Source organism: Vollenhovia emeryi, unplaced genomic scaffold, assembly GCF_000949405.1.
Source record: "Vollenhovia emeryi isolate VEMERY1.0 unplaced genomic scaffold, V.emery_V1.0 DF939138.1, whole genome shotgun sequence".
In the NCBI taxonomy this organism is placed as follows: Eukaryota; Metazoa; Arthropoda; class Insecta; order Hymenoptera; family Formicidae; genus Vollenhovia; species Vollenhovia emeryi.
Window position 1 is genome coordinate 2493151 of NW_011967228.1, and position 12881 is coordinate 2506031.

Here is a 12881-nt window from a genome sequence, read left to right on the forward strand (position 1 = left end):
CCGTGTATCGCTATGCGTATGTTAAGTGTGAAAAATTATAGTAATTTTCACACTGCAATGTGATAAATGAACGTAGTATAAGTTCTAACCGGATATTAGAAATAATCGATTTCTTATTATAGATTCTAGCTAGTAGTTTAGCACGTTGTTACACAATCATAATGCAGCACTACGATTGTAAATTTTCAAGATTAAAAACATTTGTTGTTTGATTTATTAAGTTAGCTTTTTCATCAAATGTTAGTCACAATAAATCAACATTGTATTTTAAATGATGTGAGAAAAGAGATACATTTCCCGTTTAAAGTGACTGGTTTACTTATCACATTGCACGAGTATAAAAATAAGTAATCTAAATAATACGCTCGCTTTGTTATAACATTTTTATTTATAATATAAAATTATCGACATTAATAATATTATAAAACCAGGAAATAAATAAAGAAACAGTGTATGTGTAATAAAGAAAATGTGTATGAAAATATGTTAATATTAAATGAGGCATATAATTTATCGTACAATACAAATTGAACATTGTTGCGGATGGAAAAGTAGATACTCTTATATATTTGTGATGTATCGATATGTACGGGTATCTGCGTCAGCAACATAAATATATTGCACATTTTCTGTGATCAGATAGAATCTACGTGTTCTCAGTAAGTCACGTGGCGAGTAGTAATTATTACTTTTTATTCAACGACGCGCCTTATTGAGGAAGTTTAAGTAATCTAATAACAATTTAGTTCGTAACATAAATTAATATTCGAATATCCTCGATAAATATGCAAAATACCTAATTGACAGATCTAAATGGACCTAGTAGATGATGTTTTTAAAAAATGACTTCCGTTTTTGAGAACGTACTCGTTCGAAAATTAATATTACAATAAAGTCTAACGTTGTATTTAAGAAATATTCAATGACCAATTGTGAAAAGACCACTTCATTATAAATGTGAAAGCAGGCGAAATATTACATGCCATGCTAAAATAATAGAATCTATCCAGAAGAAATCGTTTTTTGTTAGAACCTATCCGGTTAGAACCTGTGCTACGTTCATTTAACGCGCTTTTTTTTCACACAAGCCATTAGGAGTTTTTATCACTTTTGTTATGCACTTATTTTACACGTATATACATTAATATGACACGTATGGAATTTTTCAATTCTGACATCATTATTGCGAATGCGAATATGAAAGTTAAATGAGGTGTGTGATTTATCAATAAGTACAATGCAAAGTGAAAATTGTTGCGGATGGGAATTTGACAATTTCGATCATCATTCGATACATACGTTCGTTACATACTGTATTTGAATATAGAGAAAAGATTCAGTCTTTAAGAAACACATTTGTATAATTCCTGATCTTTACAACATGTACATATGTACAACATACATATATTGTATATTATATGTCATTGCAAATGTATTTATTATTGATACTGTGGTATTCTATCTACATAAAGCCAATTTAAGGATGTAGAAAAGAAACTTCTTACGCGTAGATTCTAGTTATTATTTTAGGATGCAATATTTCGCCTACTTTCATTTTCAACGAAGTGGCCTTTTCATGATCGGTCGCTGAGTATTTCTCAAATACAGTGCTGGACTTAATAAGCTGCTATTTTGACAAAACTAAGCAGGCAATTGTTGTACCGATAGGTATTTTATAAATGTTTAAGAAATGGCTTTGAACTACGTAGAACAGATAATTTCTTGTACTTGTGTTTACGTATCTATATGTATGCATATGCGTGACCATGGATTAAATATGGAAAAAATCTATTTTTCTTTCTAAAGTCCTAGAAAATGCAAATACCGTTTATAATTTATAAACATTATTTATGCTTTGATTACGGATTCTTTGCATAATTGTTTGCGAAGATACTTGTAGATATGTGATCACAGAATATAAATACGAAAGCATAATCTCTTAATTGTACTCTCTAATAGTCAATCAGTGCGTTATAACTGAATCAGTGAATATTCGCTATCTTCAGTGATGATCCACTAATTGACTTTTAGAGAGTAGATTTTTTTTTAGAAGAAAGAATTAATACAGTTTCTGTTACTACAGTAAATGTTACTACAGTGTTTTCCTCGAAAGTACAATAGTGACATTAAATGTATGTTTATTTCCGGATCATGTTATGTTACTAAACACATTTCTTGACTTGTATGAACCTTTGGCGGTCACTATCTCGTTCGACTGGTCTCAAAGTGGAACACTCGCGAAAAAGGACGAAATTCGCTCCTTAAAAGTGTACATATACAAGTGCATTTACGTTTATCAAAACCGTGAAATGTCTCTTTATATGAAATTTTACACATATATTTATATTTTTAACATGAGTTTCTTATTTATAAAAAAATTAAACTCGTTGGGGGTTTTCCCGAGTAATTTCATATATTTTATATACGATATATTAAAGGGTCGGACTCAAATAGTTTCGGAGATATAAGCTAAAAAAGGATGAAAATGATAAATACAAAAATAAGCATTTGATAAGTTTTAAACCCATGTGGAACCTCGCTTTCCATTAAAAAGTATATGTGTGAAGGCAGTCCGCTCCCCCTGCGGGAGGAAGGGCTCCGCTACTGAAAAACTAACCGTACCCACACCTACACATAGGTGTGGGTTGAATTTCGCTTCGCGTGGAAAGTTGTAAACGATTTCCTAACTTTATACGCGAAGCGAGATTCAACCCACATCTATATGTAGGTGTGGAGATTATATAATTGTTTGAATGATTGTGAGTTTAAATGTCTTTAAGATGAAGTTCATAGATCCTGATAGCGATGCTCACACAATACATCGAACGCACCTGGCGAGACACACGTGCTAATATTCCTCTCTACGGAACACGTGATAAACATTATGTAGGATACCTTGTTGAATTTCTGTTTCGTCGTAAATATAACTTTGATACTCGGATTACTGCATTTTTCGATGCAATGACTGAAATCTCTCCTAATGATAATGTTGAATAAATTACTATCAAATGCTTATTTTTACATTTATTATTTTTATGCTTTTTTAGCTTATATCTTCGAAACTATTTGAGTCCGACCCTTATATATACAGGATGTACTAAAACCAGCGGATATCCTTTTAATCACAGATCCCTTAGAAAATTTCAAGACGAAAATTCTAATACAAAAATGATAGTTTTTAAATAATATAATTCTACAATCAAATTCTACAATCAAATCTTGTTATAGATTAGAATCTCATATATAATAAAAAGAACTATGCATTTTTTCCAATAAGGACAAATTCTTTGTAGCTTTAAATTATATCGTTATTAAAATTTAACTTACGAGTTCTTTTTATTGTCAACACATCTTCTTTTAAAGCTTGATTTGTAGAAAACCCAATGAAACACCGTAACCGATTTATGCTCCATTTTTTTCTTCTTCAAGGCTTCTTCGTTCAAGGACCTCAAATGCCCTATAATCAAAGATAGAATGTCTTGTAAATGGACTATGCGCTACAATTCCATGACAGAATGTAGCTTTGTTTCTTTTTGTTTGGATACGTTTAGTACTAATCATTATTTCATATTAAAATGGAGATTAAGCCACATCAAGTCGATAATGTTTTGTAGATAGCATTAACGCATGAACTGCGACATGAGGTGATATTTCGCAAAGAGAAATTGTCTTTTTTTTCTCGTAAACCGCGGTAACCACAAAAATTTGACCGCAATCATATCGTTGTCCTCCAAAGATCTTGATCGTTTCTTTTAAAACCAGTTGTTAAACGACGATTTACTGCTAATAATGATTTCACAAGACAACACTATGACTAGGTTCTTTAGCTCTTACGACACGCTCGCTACTACACTAGTGTCATTATCGTATTATTTCTATTGAACTGACTTATCGATGCTCGGCAGCTTGGAAATATAATAATCGGATACACATTTTTAACAAGTATTTGACATTATACTCACGTATCAAGAGTGCAATTTGTGACCATAAAGTCACGATCCGTTGCGTCAATTTCTTTTAATCTGAGACCTTACATAACAATTATATGTAGATACTTACTCCCTATGTCAATAAAGTAAAGAAAAATATACTTGGCTAATTACAAAATTTTTCATGTTCGAAAAATTAAATAATTTTTCCGTAGTTTTAAAACCGATCAAATGATAAAAATCTTTATAACGTATCATTGCAAATAATCACGAGAGAAAATTGTTTCTGTGAATTCGTTTTGAGTGAATCATGATGTGTAGAGAGAGAGAGAGAGAAACTATTATTAGGTAAATCCGATTGCGTCTATCTGACTTGTGTAAAGAAAACAGCAACGGTGAAGCACGTCAATTTCACTACAGCTTTGTATAGGAATCTCGTTCACCTTGGTCTTAACTTTATTTGGATCTAGAAAAATCTTTGACCCAATAATGAATAATTACATCCGAATAAATAAATTTTGGCCGACCTTATCTGACACGTGTTTAATATATTTTACTATTTATAATATTACTGGCAACCTAAAGAGATTTCGAAATTAGATTCGAAGTTCTTGAAAATACTGCACGTAAATGCAACATTATGCCGTGCTCTCTAAAAGTCAATCAGCGCATTGTCACTGAAAACAGTTATGTGTAATTCAGTGAATAATTCAGTGCTATACTTACAAGTGTGAATCAGTGAATATTCACTGTTTTCAATGATAATGCACTAATTGACTTTTAGAGAGTGAATTTCGATAGTTTTGCTAATTTTTATTCAACGTATTCAGTGTGCTTTTATCGAGCGCCGGACATTTTTGAAATAATATGCAAAATATTAATTAGATTACAACAGGAAAATTATAGTAAAGCAAAAAATGTACATTAATATAGAAAATTTATCCTTGCGTTTTCGCTAACCTAAATACTCATTTATTAATTTTATCGTACCGCAGACTAATAATTCGTAATATCGCAATAAAATAATTATGCTTTAATTTACCTGGTAATGTTCTTTTGCAGGAGATAGTCTTTAAAAATAATGTTATATATCTCCCTCTCTAATATGTGCGAATTAAATTGTAGATTTTTGTAATATCAACTAATTTAAATTGTGTGTGAATTTAAATGTTAATTCTAAGAAATAATATAATTAATGATTGTAAAAAGAAACTAAACAGAGATTCTAAAATTATTATCACGCTGTAATGAAATTTAGTGTTATAAAAGTTAGTTGGTGTTAAAGGAATCGTCTTGTGGTTCATTTATATAAAATTCCAGAAATGTAAAATTAATTATATCACAGATAATAATGTCGCTCGTGTTATGTTTAAAACAGTAAGTATATAAAAGAGGCCAATTTTAACGAGCACGAAAGTTAACAAAGTATTATATTTCAAAATTTAAGACTGTGCTTTCATCAGAATTTCATCAGAACACTTAAAGATAAAACCAACATACAAGAAACTACAGACGTGGTATACAAAATACCGTCATGCGCGGACTGTGATGCAACTTACGTCGGACAAACAAAAAGAAAACTAAAAACGAAATTAAAAGAACACTCAAACAATTCTAGGCTGGATCCGTCCAAACACTCCGTGTTAACACAACATATGATAGAGCTCAATCACACATTTGATTGGAAAAATGCATCCATTTTAGACAAAGAACCTAACTGGAGGAAAAGAATTATAAGCGAAATGATACACATTAAAAAACATAATGGTATCAATTCACAAAAGGACACGGAGCTCCTGGACGGGGCCTACACAGAATTCCTCCATAGTCTTACAAACAGTTAAAAACAAATAATATTAACATATAAACAATTTCCACATCAATATGACGAAGCATCACCTTCACACTGTTTCTTTAAACGACTCATTTCTCTCCAACACTCTAAGGAAGTAAGATCGATCAAACCATCTGGCCGTAAAAAAATATGGAATTGGTCAAGCAGGGAAATGAAGGTATTTCAAACGCATACCATTTTTTATAAAAACAAACTAACAATCATTAAATTAATCAGAGCCAAATCAAACTGAATAGAAGAAGTTCTATATGGGCCATCCAACCTGTTATAGAACCTGGATCTGTCTCTATTGACCACAACCGTGACAGCCGGCTACCTCAGCTACGAATTTTTTTATATAACTGACTTAACCTGTCCGTCTCAAACATACACTGGACAATCGCGAAGAATATGTAACACATGTAACAAAAGTTTAATTTTAACTCCGACATTAATTTAATTTAAATTTAAGCTGATTTTGCACTGATGAAAGCACAGTGTACCGAAACGCGTCCGCGGATATGTATTTCTTGTAATATCTTAAATTTTGAAATATAATACTTTGTTAACTTTCGTGCTCGTTAAAATTGGCCTCTTTTATATACTTATTAATTATATCTTTCGCAGCCATGAATGCACATTAAAATTGCACATTCTGCACTATCTTACGGTTCATCGCAATTTAGGAAAAGGCACAAGTTTCTATTCCCTTACCGTCCCTCGCGTAATTTATATTGTCATTAGGACCACCAAGGACGACTGAGGAAACAAGCAGAACAATGCATAGCACTTTCATAGTCATTCGTTTTTTTACTGCGCGTTTGCAGCATAACTGCAATACCTTGCAGTACCAATGTCGCAATTGTCCGTAGAGTAATCTATTCTTTTCTTATTATAAGCATGTAAAATCATAATTTTAATTTCATATAGAATTCATAAATTTAAAATTAAAACAGTGAGCTTATTGTCAACTCAACTGGAAAATTTTTAATCATCACTGGCGACTATAAGTAACATTTTTCTTTCGTCATAAATTTAAATCAATAACGAAATCTTAAATAAGATAACGCATCTTTTCCCACTTGTCCATGCAGCTGTCTCTTTTCTCTCTATTACATAATTCTTACAAATTTCTATAAAGAAGACAAGACTATACAAATATTTTATTATTATTATTATTTAATACACAGCTACATAAACTACAACTTAGATTTTTGTATTTTATTTGTAAATTATTATTAAAATGCAATATCAAATATAAAATTTATTTTAATGCAAACTTTGATATTTTAAACTTTACAATTTGTATGTTTGCAGATTTACGAAGTCAGACTACGAGATGTCGTACATCGTGGAGTGGTATAGAGATGTGATAGATAACAAATATGGTAATTATGTGACAACAGAATTATATTTTTTAAATGTTAACGTTAAGTTAAATTAGATTAAATTATATGTTAAAACGTATATTTTTATAGATCCGAGAACACAAGATTGGCTTTTGGTACCTAGTCCTGGTCCAGTCCTGACAATCATAGCGACATATATATACTTTTGTGTTTCGGCAGGACCGAGATACATGAAGGACAAGAAACCGTACAATTTGAAAAACACTCTGATAATTTATAACTTCATTCAGGTTTTGTTAAGTGTGTATCTAGTTCACGAAGGCTTGATGGCAGGTTGGTTGTACGAATACGATTTCATTTGCCAACCTGTCGATTATTCGTATAAACCGAGTTCAGTGAGGGTAAGCCTAAACCGTTATTAATATAATAGCCCTATAATAATAATCCATATACAGCACGGAATATTTCACGTATATTGCAGCAATATTGCAATCTTGTAAATTGCAGTGCAATGGACACGTTCTTCTCCTTCTCCATACGAGTTTTTTTTTTATATAAGCCGTACTTCTAATATGTATCTATATCGTTGCATGCTTATAACGACATTGCATTTATATATTGCGATAATGTTACACTACAAGATTTCTCAAAGCGGATGTTTCATTGCTCTTTAAATATTACAATAATGTTACAACAACAAGTGTTGTGCAATTTGTTCTGTGCTGTATAGAAACATTATGGTTACATGGCTTCTGTGCTATACTGAAATTGAATCGACACTTTTTGCGACGGGTCCCTACCATTGCATCCGTTATTACGGCAACTTTAAACCGGTGCTCGAATTCAGTGTAGATTCCACGTCCACCTTAGACGAAGGAGCGTACTGTTCTAGAGAAAATGACGCTTGACTTTACAATCTATATCATTAGCATTTACGTTCGATCTTTATGTAATTATGCCTTTGTAGATGGCCCGCGGCGTTTACTTGTACTTCCTGTGCAAACTGATCGAGTTGCTGGACACGGTGTTCTTTGTTTTACGCAAAAAAGACCGACAGATCACATTCCTGCATCTCTATCATCATTCGTTAATGCCAGTCTGCGCTTGGATCGGTGTAAAGTTCTTCGCTGGCGGTCACCCGACCCTCCTTGGCGTCATCAACGCTTTCATCCACGTCTTTATGTACACCTACTACATGCTGTCTGCATTCGGGCCGCATATGCAGAAGTACCTTTGGTGGAAAAAGCATCTGACTACTATGCAGATCGTGCAATTTATCATAGTGTTTTCCCACAATTTTCAAATGCTATTCACTAACTGCAACTTTCCGAAGCCGCTATCGTTCCTGCTTGCGCTCAACGCCGGCCTGTTCATTTACATGTTCGGATCATTCTACGTGAAAAATTATTTAAAATCGAAAATCCGACAAGAACCGAAGACCAACGGCGCTACTAACAGCGCCGTTAGTGTCGACGCAATCCCCAACGAGTTGGATCACGGAAAATCCGATTGAAGGACTCGTCGCAGAGCCCTTCTGCCTGTAGGATTGTAAGTATGAGAGCAGAAGAATGATTTTCAAAGGTTCTTTCATAGTTCATTTGGGAGTGGACTAGATTCTTGTAATGTAAATGTAGTAAAATGTCACTCTGGATAACTCTCTCCCAACCTCGATATTATTCCCCCGGTATTATTCCGCCCATATACTACTGCAATGCGAATTACGAAAGTAGATTAACGCATACAGGTAGGGAAGAATTGTACCTTACAAGTAAAAATAGATTTGACTTATTTGGAACGCGATCCGTTTAAAAGCGATCTTTACACGTACAATCTATAGAAGATATAAATATTACTCTTGCATAAAATGTACACCTTTCCGAGGTGCGAAACGACATTCATGCGATGTATAATACAATACAATCGGGTATGAAATTTATACTTGATATAAGCTTATTCGATTTCGAAGTTCTATAAAGAGATTGATTCTCGGATGATGTATATCTTAATTCGTAATTAAGATAGGCGTACATTTCAAATTTATGTATTATATTTTGCTGCGAAACGCAAAAATTCTATTTTACTTATGATATGGTTTCAATGTGCAAAAGTATTTATTTTCAAATCTCTTTTTACGATGTAAAAAATTAATAAAGCAATCAGAGGCAGCGATAATCTTTGATATATATATATGTTTGTACATATTTATAATTTTTTTTCAGCATATGTGCTTTTACAGAAAAGTATAAAAAGTTTAGCAATTTTGAAATTCTCTTGAATGTTAAAGAAAATGACAGAACACATTTGTTTGCAATGTATTAGTCGTATTTGAATATTACACTTGCATAAAAGTTACACCTTTCCGTGTAACTTTTATGCAATCCTTGACGGTTCTGGTCTGTATTCTAGCCTAACTAAAGGATAGATCGGGAGTATCAGAAGTCTTTCTGATTTCGTTTCTTTTCAGTTGAAATCCCCTATCAATTCGGAGGTGTGTAAGAGTCACGCTTCATTCTTACAGCCACGGTCCGTATTATGTGTTCTGTGTATATTCGAAGGTTCTGGCTTTCTCTTTCTAACTTTCGACCCCTTAGCTGTGTGAACAATTAATTCACAAATCTATTTTCTTCAGTTATACACTGAAGCTCAGAGTTTATTCATACTTGTGATCATTTCAATTGCCAAAAACTTAAATTGTTCAGTAAAGAATGCTGCTCTGTAGCTGCAAAGATTTAGTTTCCTTTTTATTCTCACAGCCGAGATTGATTTTTACGAAAGCTTTATCACGGAATTTCATACAGATATTGATATTAATGCGATGTATAACATAAAAGACAAATTATTCTGTCAAAGAATACTTTAACGATATTCTTTCGTTGTTTTCCATCATATCTATCATATTATTTAAATCCTTAAGCTATCAAAGATTATCGTTTAGGTAATTATGTTATTGAGAATGTACTATAATTTATTGTTTTATCAAAAAACAACGTTTTAGAAGTTAAGTACGATATCTGTAAAAGATGCTTGTAAAAGATTTTTTACCGAACATTGATAAGTCAAAATTATTTAATAGTATTATGGATAATTGCACAAATTAATTAAATTTAAAATCTTTGTACACTAGCATATAATTCAACGCCATCGTAGGTGATTCAATAGAAATATGTTGTACTCTCCGTCGATAACTTAAATTTATACTCATAAATTACAGTAATGTATTCCGTTTTAAAAACGCACATTTCTATATACAGAGTGAGTTTAATTTCGTGAACCAGTCTTTTACCATGAAAGATGGATTACCAACCGAAACTGTAGCCAACCCGAAAAGAATGGAAAAAAACCTCCTTAAATGCGTTTCAAACATGTAGTATTTAACTGTATCTTGAGAGATATAATTAGATATTACATGATTGAAACATGTATAACGAAAGTTTTTCCATTTTTTCCAGAGTGGGCTACAGTTTCGGTTGGTAATCCATCTCTTATGGTAAAAGACTGACTCACGAAATAAAACTCACCTTGTATGTATACATATGTATGTATATGTATAGTAATATTTTATATATTCTATATATACTAATATATTAATAAGCAATATTGATTATTAAAATTTTTAACTTATATGATTAAGTATTTTGTATGTAATTAATCATCGAGAGCACACATCGGTTATTTAATTCTTTAAAAACAGATTTAATCATTTTCTATTTTGATACAGGTACATTGGAATATGTGGGGGAACAACATAATTCATAATCTCTCATCACAAATATAACACTTTATTACCAAGTTTGTTAAAAATTTGATTTGTACAAAAAATGTTTTTACTGTCGTTTGGTAATGTAATTTTGTAATATATTGTATTTGCTGAATATTTTTAAAAACTAAAGATTTACTTGTTAAATACATATAAACGGAGGTCTATAATAATTTAAAAAAAATATATTATTACAACTACTTTATAATAATATGTATATTGACATTAATGTCGTAACTAGCAGCCTGCGTTGTCTGAGGCAAGTTCAATATCTTGCGCTCTTTTTTCTTTCCCAAATATATGTATATAATAAACAAATTTAACGTCTGAACTAAAAAAATATTTTTATTTGCTGCAAATAAATATATTGTTGTTTGTTATATTTTTTATTATTTATTATCATATTTATTATTATATGTATTATTTTTATTACAAGTATTTTCTTAAATATATTTTTTTCCAAATTTTAGTTTATTCCTTAATTTTTTCAAACTTTTATTTTACATCGTCTTGACTACGTCCCTTTTGCAACCGGTGCGAGAACACTGACAGCACTGCCCTAGTTACGGCACTGATCGAAATAACATCGATGACAAATATACAGGAAATAGAAATTTTTATACATATACTAGACAACTTTCTAGCGTATCATTTGTAGTAATAAATTGTTGATCAATTTAACCAGTACAAAGTATAATTTTTTAATGAAACATTATGAATAAATATTTATTGCACTGTTTCCTCGACTTTCTATGATATTATTTATCTTTATAAGCAACGTTTAATTAAACTTCTGTCAAATGTTCTGACCAAAAATATAATTTCTCTTTTTAGTGATTAAAAACACAGACAACTAAAATTTATTAACTAAATTTATTAACTAAATGTTATTCAAAAATTTCGTTTCAAAAGACCGAATTTATCATTAAAGAATGTAATATAAGAAAATTAGTATAATATTAATATTATCTATATAAGAAACAATGGAATAAGGTATGCATTATTTTTATGTAAATTGTAGAAAGGAATGACTCGCAAGAATTAAACTGCCAGTACATCAAATATACATAAGGTAATTCTCTTTTTCCTATTTTTTCCTCTTTGTCTCTTTTCCACTCTTTGTTTCTCACACATTTTCTGTATTATTTAATTTGAAAAGAGAAACCAAGTTTATTTCGTATTGGTATATGTATAACGCAAATACAAAAAGTTACATATAAAGTTTATAATATACAATATGCAACGTATAAATTGTAACATATTTATAAAGGTAAGTATTTTTTGTTCGGTATATTAAAGTAAGCAGTTGCGCATATTTTTCTAACTCTCAATTTTTATTGTATTGTATTTATCTATTTTCAATTAATTGTTATACGTAAATAATTGACCATTATTTAATAACTATTATTCTCTTTTATAAATCATATAATTACAGTTTTCAGATTTGCATGCATACTACTAGATATTTTGTAAGTTACGATTTTTGTAATCAAAACTAATGCGAAATAATGCAACATGCTGATTTTAAACCATAATTAACTTAGCCAAATTAACTCGCTGCTTTCTACTAACAAAGTTAATAATTTTTATTTTTCAATTAATTTTTGTATGTTTAATATGTATAATATGTATAAATATAGTTATATTTATAATTTTTACCATATATATATTATACAGGGTGGGGCAATAACTATTAGGACCTTAAATATCTTCAAATCTATAAGTCCCAGAAGAAGATTTGTGTAACCAAAATTTCACGGTACGAAGGGGGCTATTATAATAGCGATAATATTTTTGTCCAGGTGGAGGCGCTTCGGAGATACCAAGGTCATCTAAATTTTTTTAAATGGATCCGATATGTTTTTTTTTTCCATAATATGTTTATTCATTCAATGATATTGTGCCGTGAGTTCTGAACTTGTATCAAGCTCCTCTATCATATTATGGAAAAAAAACATATCGGATCCATTTAAAAAAATTAAGATGACCTTGGTATCTCCGAAGCGCCTCCA

The 12881-nt window shown here is 31.0% G+C and overlaps 1 protein-coding gene across 2 annotated transcripts in view; it reads left to right on the plus strand.

Moving 5' to 3' along the window:
* The window catches only part of LOC105567411 (elongation of very long chain fatty acids protein AAEL008004-like), a 17234-nt gene extending 6267 nt beyond the window's left edge, over window positions 1-10967 (plus strand). The window contains exons 2-5 of one of the 2 annotated variants that reach the window (XM_012022274.1): window positions 7081-7151; window positions 7242-7513; window positions 8080-8660; window positions 10831-10967. In XM_012022274.1, coding sequence (XP_011877664.1) covers window positions 7103-7151; window positions 7242-7513; window positions 8080-8625 — 867 coding nt within the window. In that variant the 5' untranslated portion in view covers window positions 7081-7102 and the 3' untranslated portion in view covers window positions 8626-8660; window positions 10831-10967. Of the gene's footprint in view, window positions 1-7080; window positions 7152-7241; window positions 7514-8079; window positions 9207-10830 lie in introns of those variants that run through there. The other variant, XM_012022273.1, reaches the window with a different exon arrangement.
* The last annotated feature ends 1914 nt before the right edge of the window (window positions 10968-12881 follow it).